The sequence below is a fragment of the Vicia villosa genome, unplaced genomic scaffold (assembly GCF_029867415.1).
Source record: "Vicia villosa cultivar HV-30 ecotype Madison, WI unplaced genomic scaffold, Vvil1.0 ctg.000835F_1_1, whole genome shotgun sequence".
Taxonomy (NCBI): domain Eukaryota; kingdom Viridiplantae; phylum Streptophyta; class Magnoliopsida; order Fabales; family Fabaceae; genus Vicia; species Vicia villosa.
In genome coordinates this window covers 588,770-602,786 of record NW_026705367.1, presented here as the reverse complement: position 1 = coordinate 602,786, position 14,017 = coordinate 588,770, and the positions used below count along the sequence as shown (strand labels likewise).

General features: G+C 37.2%; 1 protein-coding gene across 1 annotated transcript; it reads left to right on the top strand.

Annotated features, from left to right (window-relative positions):
- Positions 1 to 4,246: 4,246 nt before the first annotated feature.
- On the top strand, positions 4,247 to 10,434 carry LOC131631511 (serine hydroxymethyltransferase 2, mitochondrial-like). The gene is made up of 15 exons (XM_058902308.1): positions 4,247 to 4,440; positions 4,525 to 4,566; positions 4,792 to 4,878; positions 4,997 to 5,118; positions 5,231 to 5,307; positions 5,519 to 5,643; positions 6,416 to 6,508; positions 7,421 to 7,513; positions 7,604 to 7,801; positions 8,467 to 8,571; positions 8,661 to 8,726; positions 8,871 to 8,948; positions 9,508 to 9,619; positions 9,705 to 9,815; positions 9,919 to 10,434. The coding sequence occupies exons 1-15, from the start codon at positions 4,357 to 4,359 to the stop codon at positions 10,065 to 10,067; spliced, it is 1,542 nt and encodes a 513-aa protein (XP_058758291.1). The 5' UTR covers positions 4,247 to 4,356; the 3' UTR covers positions 10,068 to 10,434.
- The last annotated feature ends 3,583 nt before the right edge of the window (positions 10,435 to 14,017 follow it).

Below are 14,017 nucleotides of genomic sequence, written 5' to 3'. Positions count from 1 at the left end.
CCTTCGTGAGCAAATATAGAAATGATTGCCGAAATTGCGGATTCTACTTAAGAGACAAAAGCATCCTTTTTTGATTTTTTTTATACATGGTGGGCACAACTTCCATCAATTAAGAAAATGATATGTTTTAGGAATACCAATCACAAAAAGAACAAAGGTGATTCACCAAGACACTATATAACTGATTCTACAAAGATTGTGCAATATCTTAATAAAAGAAAAAAAATAGAAGCTATCAATTGACTAGGGGTCCGTTTGGTTCAATCGAGTGGAGGGGATGGATTTTTATCAAGGGGAGGGAAGGTGAGGGGAAGGGAGGGGAGGAATTTTAATTACATATATGTTTGGTTCAAAATATGAAGGGGGAGGGGAGGGGAGGAATTTTAATTACAAATATATTTGGTTCACAAGGGGAAGAGAGGTATTTTAAAACTAATTTACATTTTTAACCTTGTAATTTTACTATAAGATTCACGATATTTACTATTTATAAGTATTCAATTTGATAACATCAAAAAAATTTATAAAAACGTAACAGTTATAATATATAGTTTAAAAAAATTATCGAATATAATAAAATCTAACAAAAATATTTGAAACAAAAATATTTCAATAGTTAAAAAGTAACATAAAAATATAAAAAATAAATTAAAAAATTTAATTATAATTATAACAAGGGTAAATATGTAAATATAATTATAATTAATATGAATCACCTCCCCTCCGCTCCGAATCCCCCTAAATCGGAGGGAAGCAAAAAGTGGCTCAGGAGGGAATTCGGTCCCCTCCATCTACCTCCCCTCCCCTCTTAAAATTTGAACCAAACACATAAACTATTAAAAATCCCCTCCCCTCCCCTCCATTTACCTCCAACCAAACGGACCCTAGACTTTCTCAAGGATACACATAAGTATCCTAGTTCCGAAAAGTCATCATGATAAATAATATAAAAATACATATAAAGCATGAGGCATATTTAAGATGCGAGTTCCCAATGATAATGACATCACATGTTGACTTTTCTATCAAGTCGGGTTATGACTGGCAGAAAAAAGTAGAAAGAAAGGTTCAATTTTTATGCGCTCTTTATAGTTCTATGTTGATGAGTTTTGAAATTACGAGTAAAATATGAAATGGGTCACAACCGGGAGTTTGTCCAAACTAACACCAACTGCGAATGGGTGCCCTGGATTGCTACAAGAGAGACTATATCAGGCCGATGAAAGATATAAACATTTGTAATACAACTATTTTATTTGAATTTTCCATTACCTCTCACTATCCTTATATCTGATGTGAATATTAGAAATTGAAAACTTCAAATTTCCAATTATGGTGATGATGAAGGATCCCAACCTTGACTTATTCTTATAATTAAACAAATATATCAACAAATTTAATACAAATTATTTTAGAAAACGCAAAAACGTGCATGCAGTCATTCAAATATTTTAGGCAACTCGCATTCAAGCATGTATAGAAATTAAAAACTAAGCAATTTCACTGAATCTTGGGTGGATGAATGGAACTACCAAAGTGGAAAACATTCTATTCATTAAAAAAAACTATAAATAAGTGAAGTAAAGCTTATAGCCTCATATCATTTTTGACTGTATTAGACAATTCTTAGCTTCTTGGACAACATCTTCACTACATCCCTCAACTTGTGTTGTAGGTTCAGCTAATAAGAAAATGTGATCCAAATATGCTAAAACAGGATCTTGGCCAAGCCTACTTCATGGAACTTTGATAAAATATAAAACATCAAATATGACCACCATTTATAGAGAAAGGAATATGCCACTTAAATAGTCTGCTTACAAGTAAGGGAGGTGACTAGTTAACGCACAAAATTGAATGTATTAATCTAAAAGGTTAGGACGATTTTGGGTGTATTAATCTAACATGTGAGAATGATTTTGGATTTATTAATCTAACACACAAGAATGATTTTGGATGCATTAATCTATAATTTTGATATTTTGTTTCGTTTTTATCCATTGGAAATAGGACTATGTGCCCACTGTCTTTGACAATTTCAGTGCAAATGTAGTTATGGATGGGAGCACTATAAATTTGGGGTTGTGGGATACCGTTGGTATGTTTCTTATCATGATTATATATAATAATTCTGCGATTATGTGAAATTTCTCCGTTTAATGACCAAACTAATAACTTTCTTTTACTCATTTCATTGTTTTAATGTGGTTAAAGTTAATTATTTATTAAACCTATTGTTTAACTAGAGGTGCTTACTTAAATTCTCGAACCTGGAGCTACTGCAATTATATCTTGCCCTTGATGGCTTGACTTGTGATTAAGTGTAGATTAAGAAAATAATGTTCTTTCATATCTTCATTACATGTCAAACATCACCATATGTCTAATGAAGTAAGTTTCGGTGGCGTGAAACCTATAATGACACCTGTTGCCATTTCAAGAAGAGAATATTGTTTCTTTCAACAACAATAACAATGTTCAAGACTATAGGAACAATTCATCTGTTGATGACATAGATCCTTTACCTAAAAAGGATTCTAATCATAGCCAATCAAATGCATGAGCTAACTATATGTGTTAGTTTTCCTCGTGGTTGTTCTTTACCTGAAAAGGATTCTAATCATAATGCCATTTTGAATGATATGGTTTGTAATACCACTTCGAACTGATATGTAATTCTGTTAATGCTTATTGAAATTATATAACTTATAATGTCATTTAGAATTGTGTGGGAAATGGTTCTTTAACTTTATGGGCATGTTTTAAACGAGTCACTGATCCCTTAACTTTATTTGCCGACACGTCATGCCACATACTCAATTATTAATTTTTTTTTTGAAAAAATTAACAGAAGGACCATTTCAGTTAACAAAATGTTAGTTAAAAAACTAAAGTGTATGGCGCTGGACTTGGTAGGGAGAACCACGGTTCGATCCCCCGCAACTGCGATCGGGAGGGGGATGGAACCACTTGATGCCAGAACTCGCCCCCGAACTGGACTAAACCGGTGGTATAAAGCCAAAAAAAAAACTAAAGTGTAATGTTTTTTAATTAAGGGACTAAAACATTAAATAAAATTAAAGGACTTGTTGTGCCTATAAATAACTACTATATTTATAGATAAATAAAAAATTTGGGAAAAAGATTAAAAAAACGTGTTTAGAACTTCGACTAATATTGTAGCGTGCAATATGATCAATAGCCCTTTGATTTTTAGAAGATCCGGATCTAAAACCGACATTAAGGGTGTGCTTGGTAGAGGAGAAAAAGAAAAGAGAGAAGTTGAAGAGAGAGAGGTTGAAGAGAAGAGTAAAACTTCTCTTGTTTGGTTGAGGTGAGAAAGAGAAGAGAGAGAGCTATAATTAATGGGTCCCACTACTTTTTCAATCTTCTCATAATTGGAGAGAAATGAGAAAGAGTATCCATTTTCCAATTTTATCCAATATTAAAATATTAACTTTTATCTATTTTTTAAATTCATGGTGTAATAATTTTGTTTAGTAAAGGATATTTTTGTCTTTTCAAAAATAGTTACATTTCTTTCTCTTCTATTTCTCTCATACTTCTCTTATAACAACTATATTTCTCACATTTTTCTCTCTTCTCTCACTCTCTCTAACCTACTTCTCTTTTCACAACTTCTCTTCAAAACCAAACACACCCTAAGCCTCACAAGAATATACAACAATTATTTACAGGAATGCTAAAATGACACTGGTTTTGACATCTACACCGTATCAAATACAGTAAAATCCAATTTTTTTTCTTTTATTTTATTATTATCATGTGCTTTGAAATTTGAGTTACTTTCCAAATAGTGATTCAAACTAATGTGTAAATGGCTAAGGTGTAATTATTTGATGTAAGTATAGCAGTTCTCATTGTTTATTCATGTGATGTCCTCCATGCTTTTCAATATTTAATACCCCACCCATAAAAAAGTATTCTGAGTTTTTTTTTAATTATCACTATTGTGAAAAAATTTATTTCTTTTTAATTGTCGCTTTCAAAACTCAAAATAATGTTGAAGAAAATTTTGTCAAAATTATTCTTAATTAATAAAATGAAGAAAAAATAAATAAAAATAATAAAAAATCAAATATATTATAGATAAAAAAAATTAGAATTCGAAAAATAACAACAATCATTACCTTCCTAGGTATACTTAAAAATATATAAAAATAAAATAACAATTAAAAAGGAAAGAGAGAGTAGTATATATAAAATCAAATCACAATCACCACCAACCCCGCTCACTCACTCACTCCCCCTCCACTACCAACTCCCAACTCATATATACCAACACCACCATCCCCAAACACAAGCAAAACAGAAGCCAAAAAAACCATCACAACAATGACCATGGCTCTTCGCAGACTCACCTTCACCATCAACAAACCAACTTCATCTTTCTCCTACACCGCTTCTCTCCATCGCATGGTATGTAACAAACTTACATCTTCTTAAACCATCTCATTATCAAATAAATCTGCATTTTCATTCTTGCTCCGTCTTTGATTGCAGTCATCTTCGCTCGCCGCAGAGAATCACAAATCTAGCCCCGATGTAAGCCATTTTAAGATTCAACTTATTCTCTCCTTCATTTCATGTTTCAAATTCACATCTAGTTTGCCGGTAACGCGGCGGCGCCACCGTTATTTCGTCAAACTCATCACGATTTCAATCAAAATCGTCATCGTGATTTTGTTAATTTCTTCGTGATTCTAAACATGCATTTCATATATGTTTCATTTTCGCATCTGATTTGATCGAGAATTTCATAAATTACAGTGGATTAAACAGCTCAACGATCCTCTTGAGGTGGTGGATCCTGAGATCGAAAATATAATCGAACTTGAAAAAGCTCGTCAATGGAAGGTGGATCGGAGTTTATTTATTTCTACTGTGCTTATTATTTTATTTTTTAAATTTATTTTGGAAGAACCAGACGGAGTGTAATGTTCTTATTTGATTTTTCTCTGTTATAAATCTGTAGGGACTAGAACTTATACCTTCAGAGAATTTTACGTCCTTGTCGGTGATGCAAGCAGTTGGATCTGTTATGACTAATAAATACAGTGAAGGTTATCCTGGTGCTAGATACTATGGTGGAAATGAGTACGGGGAATTTTGGATCTGATTATGATTGTTTTTTTTTTCAATTTCAAAAGTTTTTTATGGATTGATTTCATGTGTTGATTTTCTGTATATATATTTATAATTTGATAAGGTACATTGACATGGCCGAGACCTTGTGTCAGAAACGTGCACTAGAAACTTTTGGGTTGGATCCAGCCCTATGGGGAGGTAATTAGCTTGTTACTTTTGATGTATTATATTTTAGCAATCTTGTTACGCTGCTGGGTAATTAACTTGTTATTATTGTGGTGAACTCATGTTATTCTTTCATGACATCATTTCTTTATGTATTCAATTATTATCCATGCAATTTAGGTGGACAAATTTTCATATGTTTTTTTGGAGAATCTTACATTATTACATAATTTGCTTTTGACAGTCAATGTGCAGTCGCTATCTGGATCTCCTTCCAATTTCCAAGTTTACACTGCTTTATTGAAACCTCACGAGAGAATTATGGCACTCGATCTCCCCCATGGTGGGCATCTTTCACATGGATATCAGGTTAAGTTCTACTTCTGATTACCATTTGATGTCATTGCACCTTCTGTCAGGAGTTGACAACCATTGCAAGTATGCACTAGCCAATAGGATATGAGGAATAGATATTGTAGCAAAATTGGCACCTATGTGACTGGTATATCGTCATTTTTTTTTTGTTTTTGCTTATTTAGGTAAGAAAATAATTTATCAAGGAAAGAATTTAAAACAGGACTTCTCTTACTAGGAAGCTAAGAAAACAAGCCTTTCCTTATATTATGGGGAGAAAGAAATTCAAATATATCAAATCATATTCCAGCTAAATAAACTTGTGATTAAATTAATTCTCTCTAAACTTCTCTTTCTTAGATTAAAAATGGATCAGGCGCAATCTAAAAGCATTTCAATAGAGCCAAACCCTTTATAAAATATTTGCATCTCATAAAGTTGAAAAACAGTGTACTGTATGCAAATTGCAAATTTGAAACCTCTTAACTTTTCAGTCTTACTGAAAGACCCCTAAGTTTACCTCACTCACAATCTTTCTTTTACAGTGGCATCTATCAGTGTTATTTCTTTTAATTATTTTACACTTGCGTTAGTTGTGGGATTAGTAGGCTAAGCCAATGCAGAATTTTCCCAATGTTCTCTTTCAAAATGGCTCAATATTCACATCTGTTGCGTGATATTCACTTTCCATTTTGTTGTTAAATTGTTGTTTTATTTAAAGTTTTAGAACAATGTGTATCCTATTTCTTTGTACTCAAACTTTTATTTATATCTTTGTGTCCTGCAGACTGACACCAAGAAGATATCAGCTGTATCTATATTCTTTGAAACAATGCCGTACAGATTGGACGAGAGCACTGGTTATATTGATTATGACCAGGTACGCAGGTACCATTGTATTTCTGTATTGTGGACATGTCTGTTTCAATCAAAGACAATTCTTCTAATTCTAAGTAGTCAGCTATGAAGCACGGACACCTCTAGGAGAAGGCATGTCATGGTGTCCTACACGTGTCAGTGTCTGACACTTGTATGACACCCATACGACACGTGTCGAAAAATTTAATCAAATGTCGAAAAAGTCAGACAAGTGTCTCCCTAAAAAATAGTTTTTCTTTGCTTTGACACTTTTTGAATCGGTGTCCGACACCCGTATGAAACTCATACAACTGGTGTTGGACAATTCAGACCAATGTTTCAAAAATAAATTGTTTTTTTCTATGCTTCAACACACCTTATACGATTCTTGAACAAGTTTCACACACATCAAAAAAAGTTAAACATGTATTGAAACAATGTTATCAATGAAGAATTAAAAACATTAATTTTGATTAGAATATCTTTAATTCTTTTAATAATAGATGGATAAATGAAGCTCAAATAGTATCATATACATAGCGGTGTCGGTGTCCTATCTTTTAACATTATCGATGTTAGAGTGTCCGTGTCTGTGTCGTGTTGCGATGTTCGTGTTAGAGTCTGTGCTTCATAGGTAGCCAATATTGTTTTTGTTTCACTTGCCAGCACCTATATTTTAGTCAATGTGCTAAGTGTTTTGTCATTCGATGTTTGGTTATAGCTTAGTACTCGATTGCCTCACCATTCACCATTATGCTATCTATTCTTTATTATCACATTAAGTTTCCTAGCGAATGGTAGAAACAATAAACAAAAACATTTTTGTGAGCACAGTGAGGCATTAGGTTTTGTGCTTATTGACAGTGGTTTTTCTCTTGCATGTCATGGATTTAAACATGTACTTTATGGCTTGACTTATTTAATATACCTGCAGATGGAGAAAAGTGCTGCACTTTTTAGGCCAAAATTAATAGTCGCCGGTGCTAGTGCTTATGCCCGCCTTTATGATTATGCACGAATTCGCAAGGTAAGCTATATCTGAGTATAGAAACTTAGATATTTTATGTTCATAACAATGTAGTGATGATATTGTGTCTTTCACATGTGAATTTTTTAGGTCTGTGATAAACAGAAGGCAGTTATGTTAGCTGATATGGCCCACATCAGTGGATTAGTTGCTGCAGGAGTTATTCCTTCTCCTTTTGATTATGCAGATGTTGTAACAACCACAACACATAAGTCACTTCGTGGGCCACGTGGGGCTATGATATTCTTCAGGAAGGGTGTGAAAGAGATAAACAAGAAAGGGCAGGAAGTAAGATTTAAATGCAAAATTTAATGTTATTAAAATTCTAAGCTAAATACCCCCCACCAAAAAAATAAGAACAAGCATAGACCTTTCTTAATTCCTAAAAGTTGTTTCTGTTATTACTTAATGCCCGTATAGTTTTATTTGAAGCGAATACTAAATTCTCACTTGAATGAAAGTTAGCCTCCTAGTAGTTAAATCCAAACTTCAAGTGGGGTTCAAGTGATAAATAGATAAGTAAACATACTTTAGGCGTGGTTAAGTGATAATTACACCAACTTCATTTGGTGATAAAAGAAAAGTCTTCATTTTTGTAATGATAAGATAACAAATGCTTATGTGCCTGTATGTGCCATGTTTTCCTTGGATTTAACTCCAAATGTAACATATTAACTAAAAATCAACCAATAGGAGCAAGAAAGGGCTATATATACTTAAAGAAGTTAAGTGTATTTTATCCCTGAAATGCAAGTTCTTTATTAGCTATAATTTTCCTAGTGTACCAAATTTTAAAACCTAAACTGTTATTCTTTCGCCTTTTCACCCTCCCTCACAGCTTCTTGTGGGCACATGAAATTGATCCTCCTCCTAATCAGTGTCAACTATTTTTATAGATTTTGCTGTAAAGTAACTTCAACAAAAATTTCACTGGCTGTATTTCATCCTGACAGGTGCTCTATGACTATGAAGACAAAATAAACCAGGCTGTTTTTCCTGGACTTCAAGGTGGTCCTCACAATCACACTATTACAGGCCTAGCAGTTGCATTGAAGCAGGTTCTTTATCAGACCAGTCAAAGAAACTACATTCATTTGCGTTTTTGTTGCCTGGCTGATGCAATCAGTTGTTCATTTTTTTCATATAGGCTATGACACCAGAGTTCAAGAATTATCAGAAACAAGTTCTTAGTAACTCCTCGACTTTTGCACAGGTAAATTGAATGTGTTTTGTATGATGGAACAACACTCCTCTATAGAACAATTGAAAACTAGTTATTATATGTATCTTCTACTTATTGTTTAGCCTGACAAATGTTACTGTTACTGCTGAATCTGTGATGTTAATTAAACTCCAGAGTCTGTTAGAGAGAGGATATGACCTTGTATCTGGCGGAACTGAGAACCATTTGGTGTTAGTGAACTTAAGAAACAAGGTAAATGTTGCAATTCTTTCGTCTGAAAATTTCTTGGTACTAATATGTTTCACAGAAATGATTCTAAATAGTTTCGTTTTGTTCATACACATCAATTAAACATATGAATAAATATGCGACTTGCAGTTACATTGGATGCTGAGAATGTAAAATCGGCTATTACATGGAGTACTGTATAGATCCCCCTTCTTTAATAGTTTAGAAAGGAACAGGCAACTGTGTGACATATGTTTGCAGGACTAGGTTTTTTTTTATATAATTATCACAAGGGACATTTTATTGGGAAGTAGATCAGCTGAAATACTGAATGATGAGATTTTCGGCTTAGACAGCAAATAGAAACTCTATTCTACGAGTCAAACTACTAAAAATATCTCAGGCCTTCAAATAAAACAACGGGTTTGTTAAATTACGGAGTTATTTTATTGGATGTCTCTTTTATTTAGATTGACCCTAGATTGTAAAGATGTTAATATTGTTATTGAATTCTATTTGTCATGTAATATATTTTGCAAAACATCACAGGGAACACACTGTCTTATTCTGTGCTATTTGACAGGGCATTGATGGCTCTAGGGTTGAGAAGGTGCTAGAATCAGTTCATATAGCTGCCAATAAAAATACTGTTCCAGGGGATGTGTCTGCTATGGTTCCAGGGGGCATCAGAATGGGTACTGTCTCTGTTAGTAACTTTTTATACGCATATTGGTGAATCTATAATTACATGTTGATTAAGGTCATATTTTCGTGATTCAGGAACCCCTGCTCTCACATCCAGGGGTTTTGTTGAGGGCGATTTTAGAAAAGTAGCTGAATACTTTGATGCGGCAGTCAAAATAGCCTTAAAGATCAAGGAAAATACTGAAGGTTGATTCTACCATCCTGCATCATGGTTTTTTAAGCCATAACATTTGCATCATTGCTTTCACTTATGCTTACTCACTCTTGTTACTGATTAATTTAAATCCAGGCAAAAAGTTGAAGGATTTTGTGGAAGCTATGCAGTCAGATGAACAAATTCAATCTCAACTTGCTAATCTCCGACGTGAAGTAGAAGACTATGCTAAGCAGTTTCCCACGATTGGTTTTGAGAAAGAGACAATGAAGTATAATAAGTGAAGATGAAGAAGTATGGAGTTTCTTTTGGAGTTTTATTTGGAAGTTTATGGAATAACAACCCAAATTTGAGTATGTTGCTGAACATATTCATGTCTGGTCCTAGAAGAAATTGTGAATTATATTATCAATGGTTAAGTGAAAGAGAAAAGGGAAATTTTTTCTGTCAATGATAATAATCCTTTAATAGGGATGAGCATTTTCTTTCAAACTTGATAATCGATAATTATTTGGAGTTGAAAGTTCCTTTTGATGATCAATGTTGTATTAGTGTAACAAAACTGAAGATTGAGCATTTTTGGATTTGTTATTTTCTTATTTGTATTTAACCTTTGAAGAAATGGACTCTGCCCCTTAAATTTCATTCTGGCATTTCAATTTACTATGAAGTTGGAAGATCTGGAAATAACAATAAGAACTTGGTAATGTTGTTGAACGAAATCATTCCTATGCATTTTATTTAGTTTTGTGGAAAGATGAAAGAAAGTAAATGGATAGATCATTTTTCCATCGGCTGGCACCACTAAGAAAAAGAGGAGGAAAGAATGTTTCACCAGGGTTCCATAGAAAAATTATTTTCACACCGAATTGGGAGCATTTAACATGCCATGCCACCCTAGTTATATTTGACACCTTCTGAATTCAATGAAAAAAAAATCATTATAACCCTATTTAAATTTTCTGTCATTTTTATAAATTCATGTTTCCTAATAAAAAATTTAAAAATTCTTTAGCGATACTGGAAATTTGGATAACATATAGAAAATTCTTTGAAAATGAAAATATTAAGTAGAATATCGGAAATTCTTTGAAAAAATTTAGTGGAATACAGGAAATTTTGTGTAGAATTTTTTAGAAATTTCATATTTTTCGAGAAAATTTCATGGAAATTGCAAAAAAACAAGGGAAATGATCGTACCTGATCAGAAGAATCGTCAAGGCGTAATGTCTGGCTTGAAGAGCAAGATGGGGGGGGTACCTGCAAGGTTCTCCGATGCTTAAGTCAGTAGCTATCAGAGAATGAGGTTTAGAGTTGAGAATAGAATACCTGACCCTCTAGTGAAAGAGGGTATTTATAGCCCCCAGCGCTGGGCCAAGGTTCCCTAATTGGGCCAAATCCAACTAGAGGCCCACGTGCTAGGGAACTGCCAGAACGTCCCATGCTAGGGCTGAGTCAGCAGGAGACTCACGTTCTGGATGCACATAGCGTAGGGTTCGGAGATGGTTGACCGAATCCTTCGCTTGGACGTGACGCGTGATCTTCGTGCGTGGATAACTCCTTGACGGTTATCTAGTGAGTGGACCCAAAAGTTTGGGCCTGCTCGGCCAGGGTCTTCGCGACGGGCAGCCCCTATCTGTTCAGTAGTTGGGCCCAAGGGAAGTGGGCCTGCTCGGCTGGTGATCAAGGGATGGGCCTGCTCGGCCCAGACCAGAACAGGAGCCCCCCAAGTCATTAGCATAATAAGGGTGATGACTTTAACGAGGAGGTTCAGTCGAGCAGGGGCAACGGTTCCAAATCATGGGCTCCTCGAGGGCTTAGGTTGGTTGCCAGTTGTCTTTGGTTGTCACTTATTAGCGTGATTGACAGGTGTCAGCTGTACAGGCTGTAATCATCATTGCGCCGTTTCTAGGGACGAAAGTAGACGGCGCCTTTTGGAGTTCTCAAGATCTTTGGGACGCGTGGCAACTTTTCGTGGAGGGAGCCGTCTCTGGGGTGTAGGCAATGATGGCGTCTCCTAGGCTGCCTAGGCCATCATGACACCCTTTGGCCTTCTTTCCCTATATAAGGGGTGAGAAGGTCACTCATTTAGCACTTAACATTTCCCAAGCCTTCAAGATCCGCTCACTGCTCTTCTCCTCGTTTCGTTCATACCTTCTTCGCTTTCTCCAAGTAAGTTCTTCGTCTCCTTCATGTTTTTATTTAAGTTTTATGCATTAGTTTTGAGTGAGGCGAGCATGATTGATGAGCGTGACGAGGAAGGTTTATTAATTAGCCGAGTAGGCCTAGAAGATACACCGTTTTTCTCGTGCGTTTGCCGAGTGAGTTTTGAGTGAACGGGGCTAGAACGTTTGAATGAGACGTCCAGCTTTTAGGATTACTAGGGAGTAGCATGAAGGCCACCAGCAGTGGAGGTTGCACGTCTCGGTGAGGGCGTGAGTTTGCCGACCTCCGCTGCGTGCGGCGTATATATTCGGAGAACACTTTAGCTCGTCGGCCGTTTGACGATTGGGGGAGTTTTCCTCGTCCCTTTTCCTCGCCCTTTCACTTGACTCGCCGTGGAAGGGTGGATTTGACCAGTCGAATTCACGGTTTCCTCTGCTTTTCAGGTAAATGGCCGACGAGAACAAGGATGATGTCGTCTTCGACATTTCAGATGGGGAGGAAGCTGTTGGCGCGCAAGATGACGTTCCCGTCGTAGAGACCTCCCCTAGGGCACTTGAAGAATGGGTGGCCGTTGAGCCGATGATGATTGCATCGCGCTTCACGAGTCATCCCAAAGAAGCCTTTAATGTCATCGAGGACCTTGACCAAGACGAGGAGCCTTCTTGGGGTGCCTTTGTGCCCAAATCTCACCAGAGGATCTGCTCGCGATTTCCCGGCCCCCGTTTCGCAATGTATGAGTTCGTCTTTAAGGAGGCTGGTCTCCGTCTCCCCTTCACTCATTTGCAACGGAGTGTCTTCAGTTGGTTGCGGCTCTGCCCGTCTCAGCTTCACCCCAACGCTTTAGCGTTCTTAAGGGCCTTTGAGATCGTGTGCGGGTACTTGGAGGTCGAAGCGACTCTGCCCCTTTTCTTCAGAATTTTTCATTTGCAGAGGTTGCGTGATCGGGACGGCAAGTGGAGTTGGGTGTCGTTTAAGCAGCCGAAGAAGCTGTTCGCTATTTACCAGGACTCTGTCAAGCACTTTAAGAACCGGTATTTTATAATTAAGCCGCTCACTCCTGATGCCGAGAGTCATTTGTTCGAGGAGCGCGAGTATATTGAGGATGGGGTGAGGAGAGTGGGCCCAGCTGCTCGGTTTCCGTTAGAGTGGCAACCTGACCATTTCGAGCGTGGGACTGACTATTACATCTTCCGGGACGAGGATCTCAACGAGCGCGATACAGAGGGGGTATCAGCGGCTCGCTTCTTTTGTGGACGGGTTTAGACCGGCAATATGTACATATCCCAACGGGGATCCCCTATTCGAGGAGGATGGAGGCCCTATGCTGGAGCCTCGGCATATCAACACCAAAGCTGTCCTCGAGTGCGGAAGTTATGGGGACGCTATGATTTTGTTAGGTGAGATAACTATTATTTGTTCAAACAACACCTTTTTGGTTCTAACTCTTTATTTTGCAGGAAAAATGGCCGACTTGCACGACAAAGTTACGAAGATGCGGGCCAAGAATAAGGGGGCCGCCAAAATGTCTGGAAAACGATCGCGGGTCGAGGAGGTTAAGGCGGCTGCAGCGAGTGTCCCTGACAGTGGCTCTCCTTCGTCAGTCGGGACGAGCTCGCGTGGTTCTCTGGCCGGAAAGAAACAAAAGAATGACGGGACCGGGGAGCTTCGTCCTCTTATCATCGACAACCCCTCCGAGGAGGACATCGTGCTGCCTTCTTGTACTCTGCATAGGGGGATCTTCTCAAAGAAAAATGTTCTCCTCGAGCGCGAGGAGGTGAGGCACATCGTCAAGCGGGACAGGGTGGCTCGAGACAAGGATTTGTCCGAGGACCTCGAAGGGATGATGAGGGTGGCCGCCTTGGCCCTGGCTCTTAACGCTCAGAATGTCTGTCCTCAGAAGGACTACGATGCTCTTCAGATCAAGTACGATGGGCTGGAGCACGAGTTCGAACAGTACAAGGACAAGTATGAGGTCCAGAGCGGCATAGTGGAGGATCTCGTTAAAGAGCGTAACAAGGTTGCGGACTTGGAGGCCGAGGGAAAAAGGCTCCGCGAGAGAGTTGCTGAG

What these genes read in the sequence shown, in the direction of transcription:
- LOC131631511 (XM_058902308.1), top strand. Translation starts at nt 4,357, where the DNA reads ATGACCATGGCTCTTCGCAGACTCACCTTCACCATCAACAAACCAACT. An exon ending in TAAACAAGAAAGGGCAGGAA is followed by an intron (nt 7,802 to 8,466) that starts GTAAGATTTAAA and finishes TCATCCTGACAG; the next exon opens with GTGCTCTATGACTATGAAGA. An exon ending in TCCAGGGGGCATCAGAATGG is followed by an intron (nt 9,620 to 9,704) that starts GTACTGTCTCTG and finishes TTCGTGATTCAG; the next exon opens with GAACCCCTGCTCTCACATCC.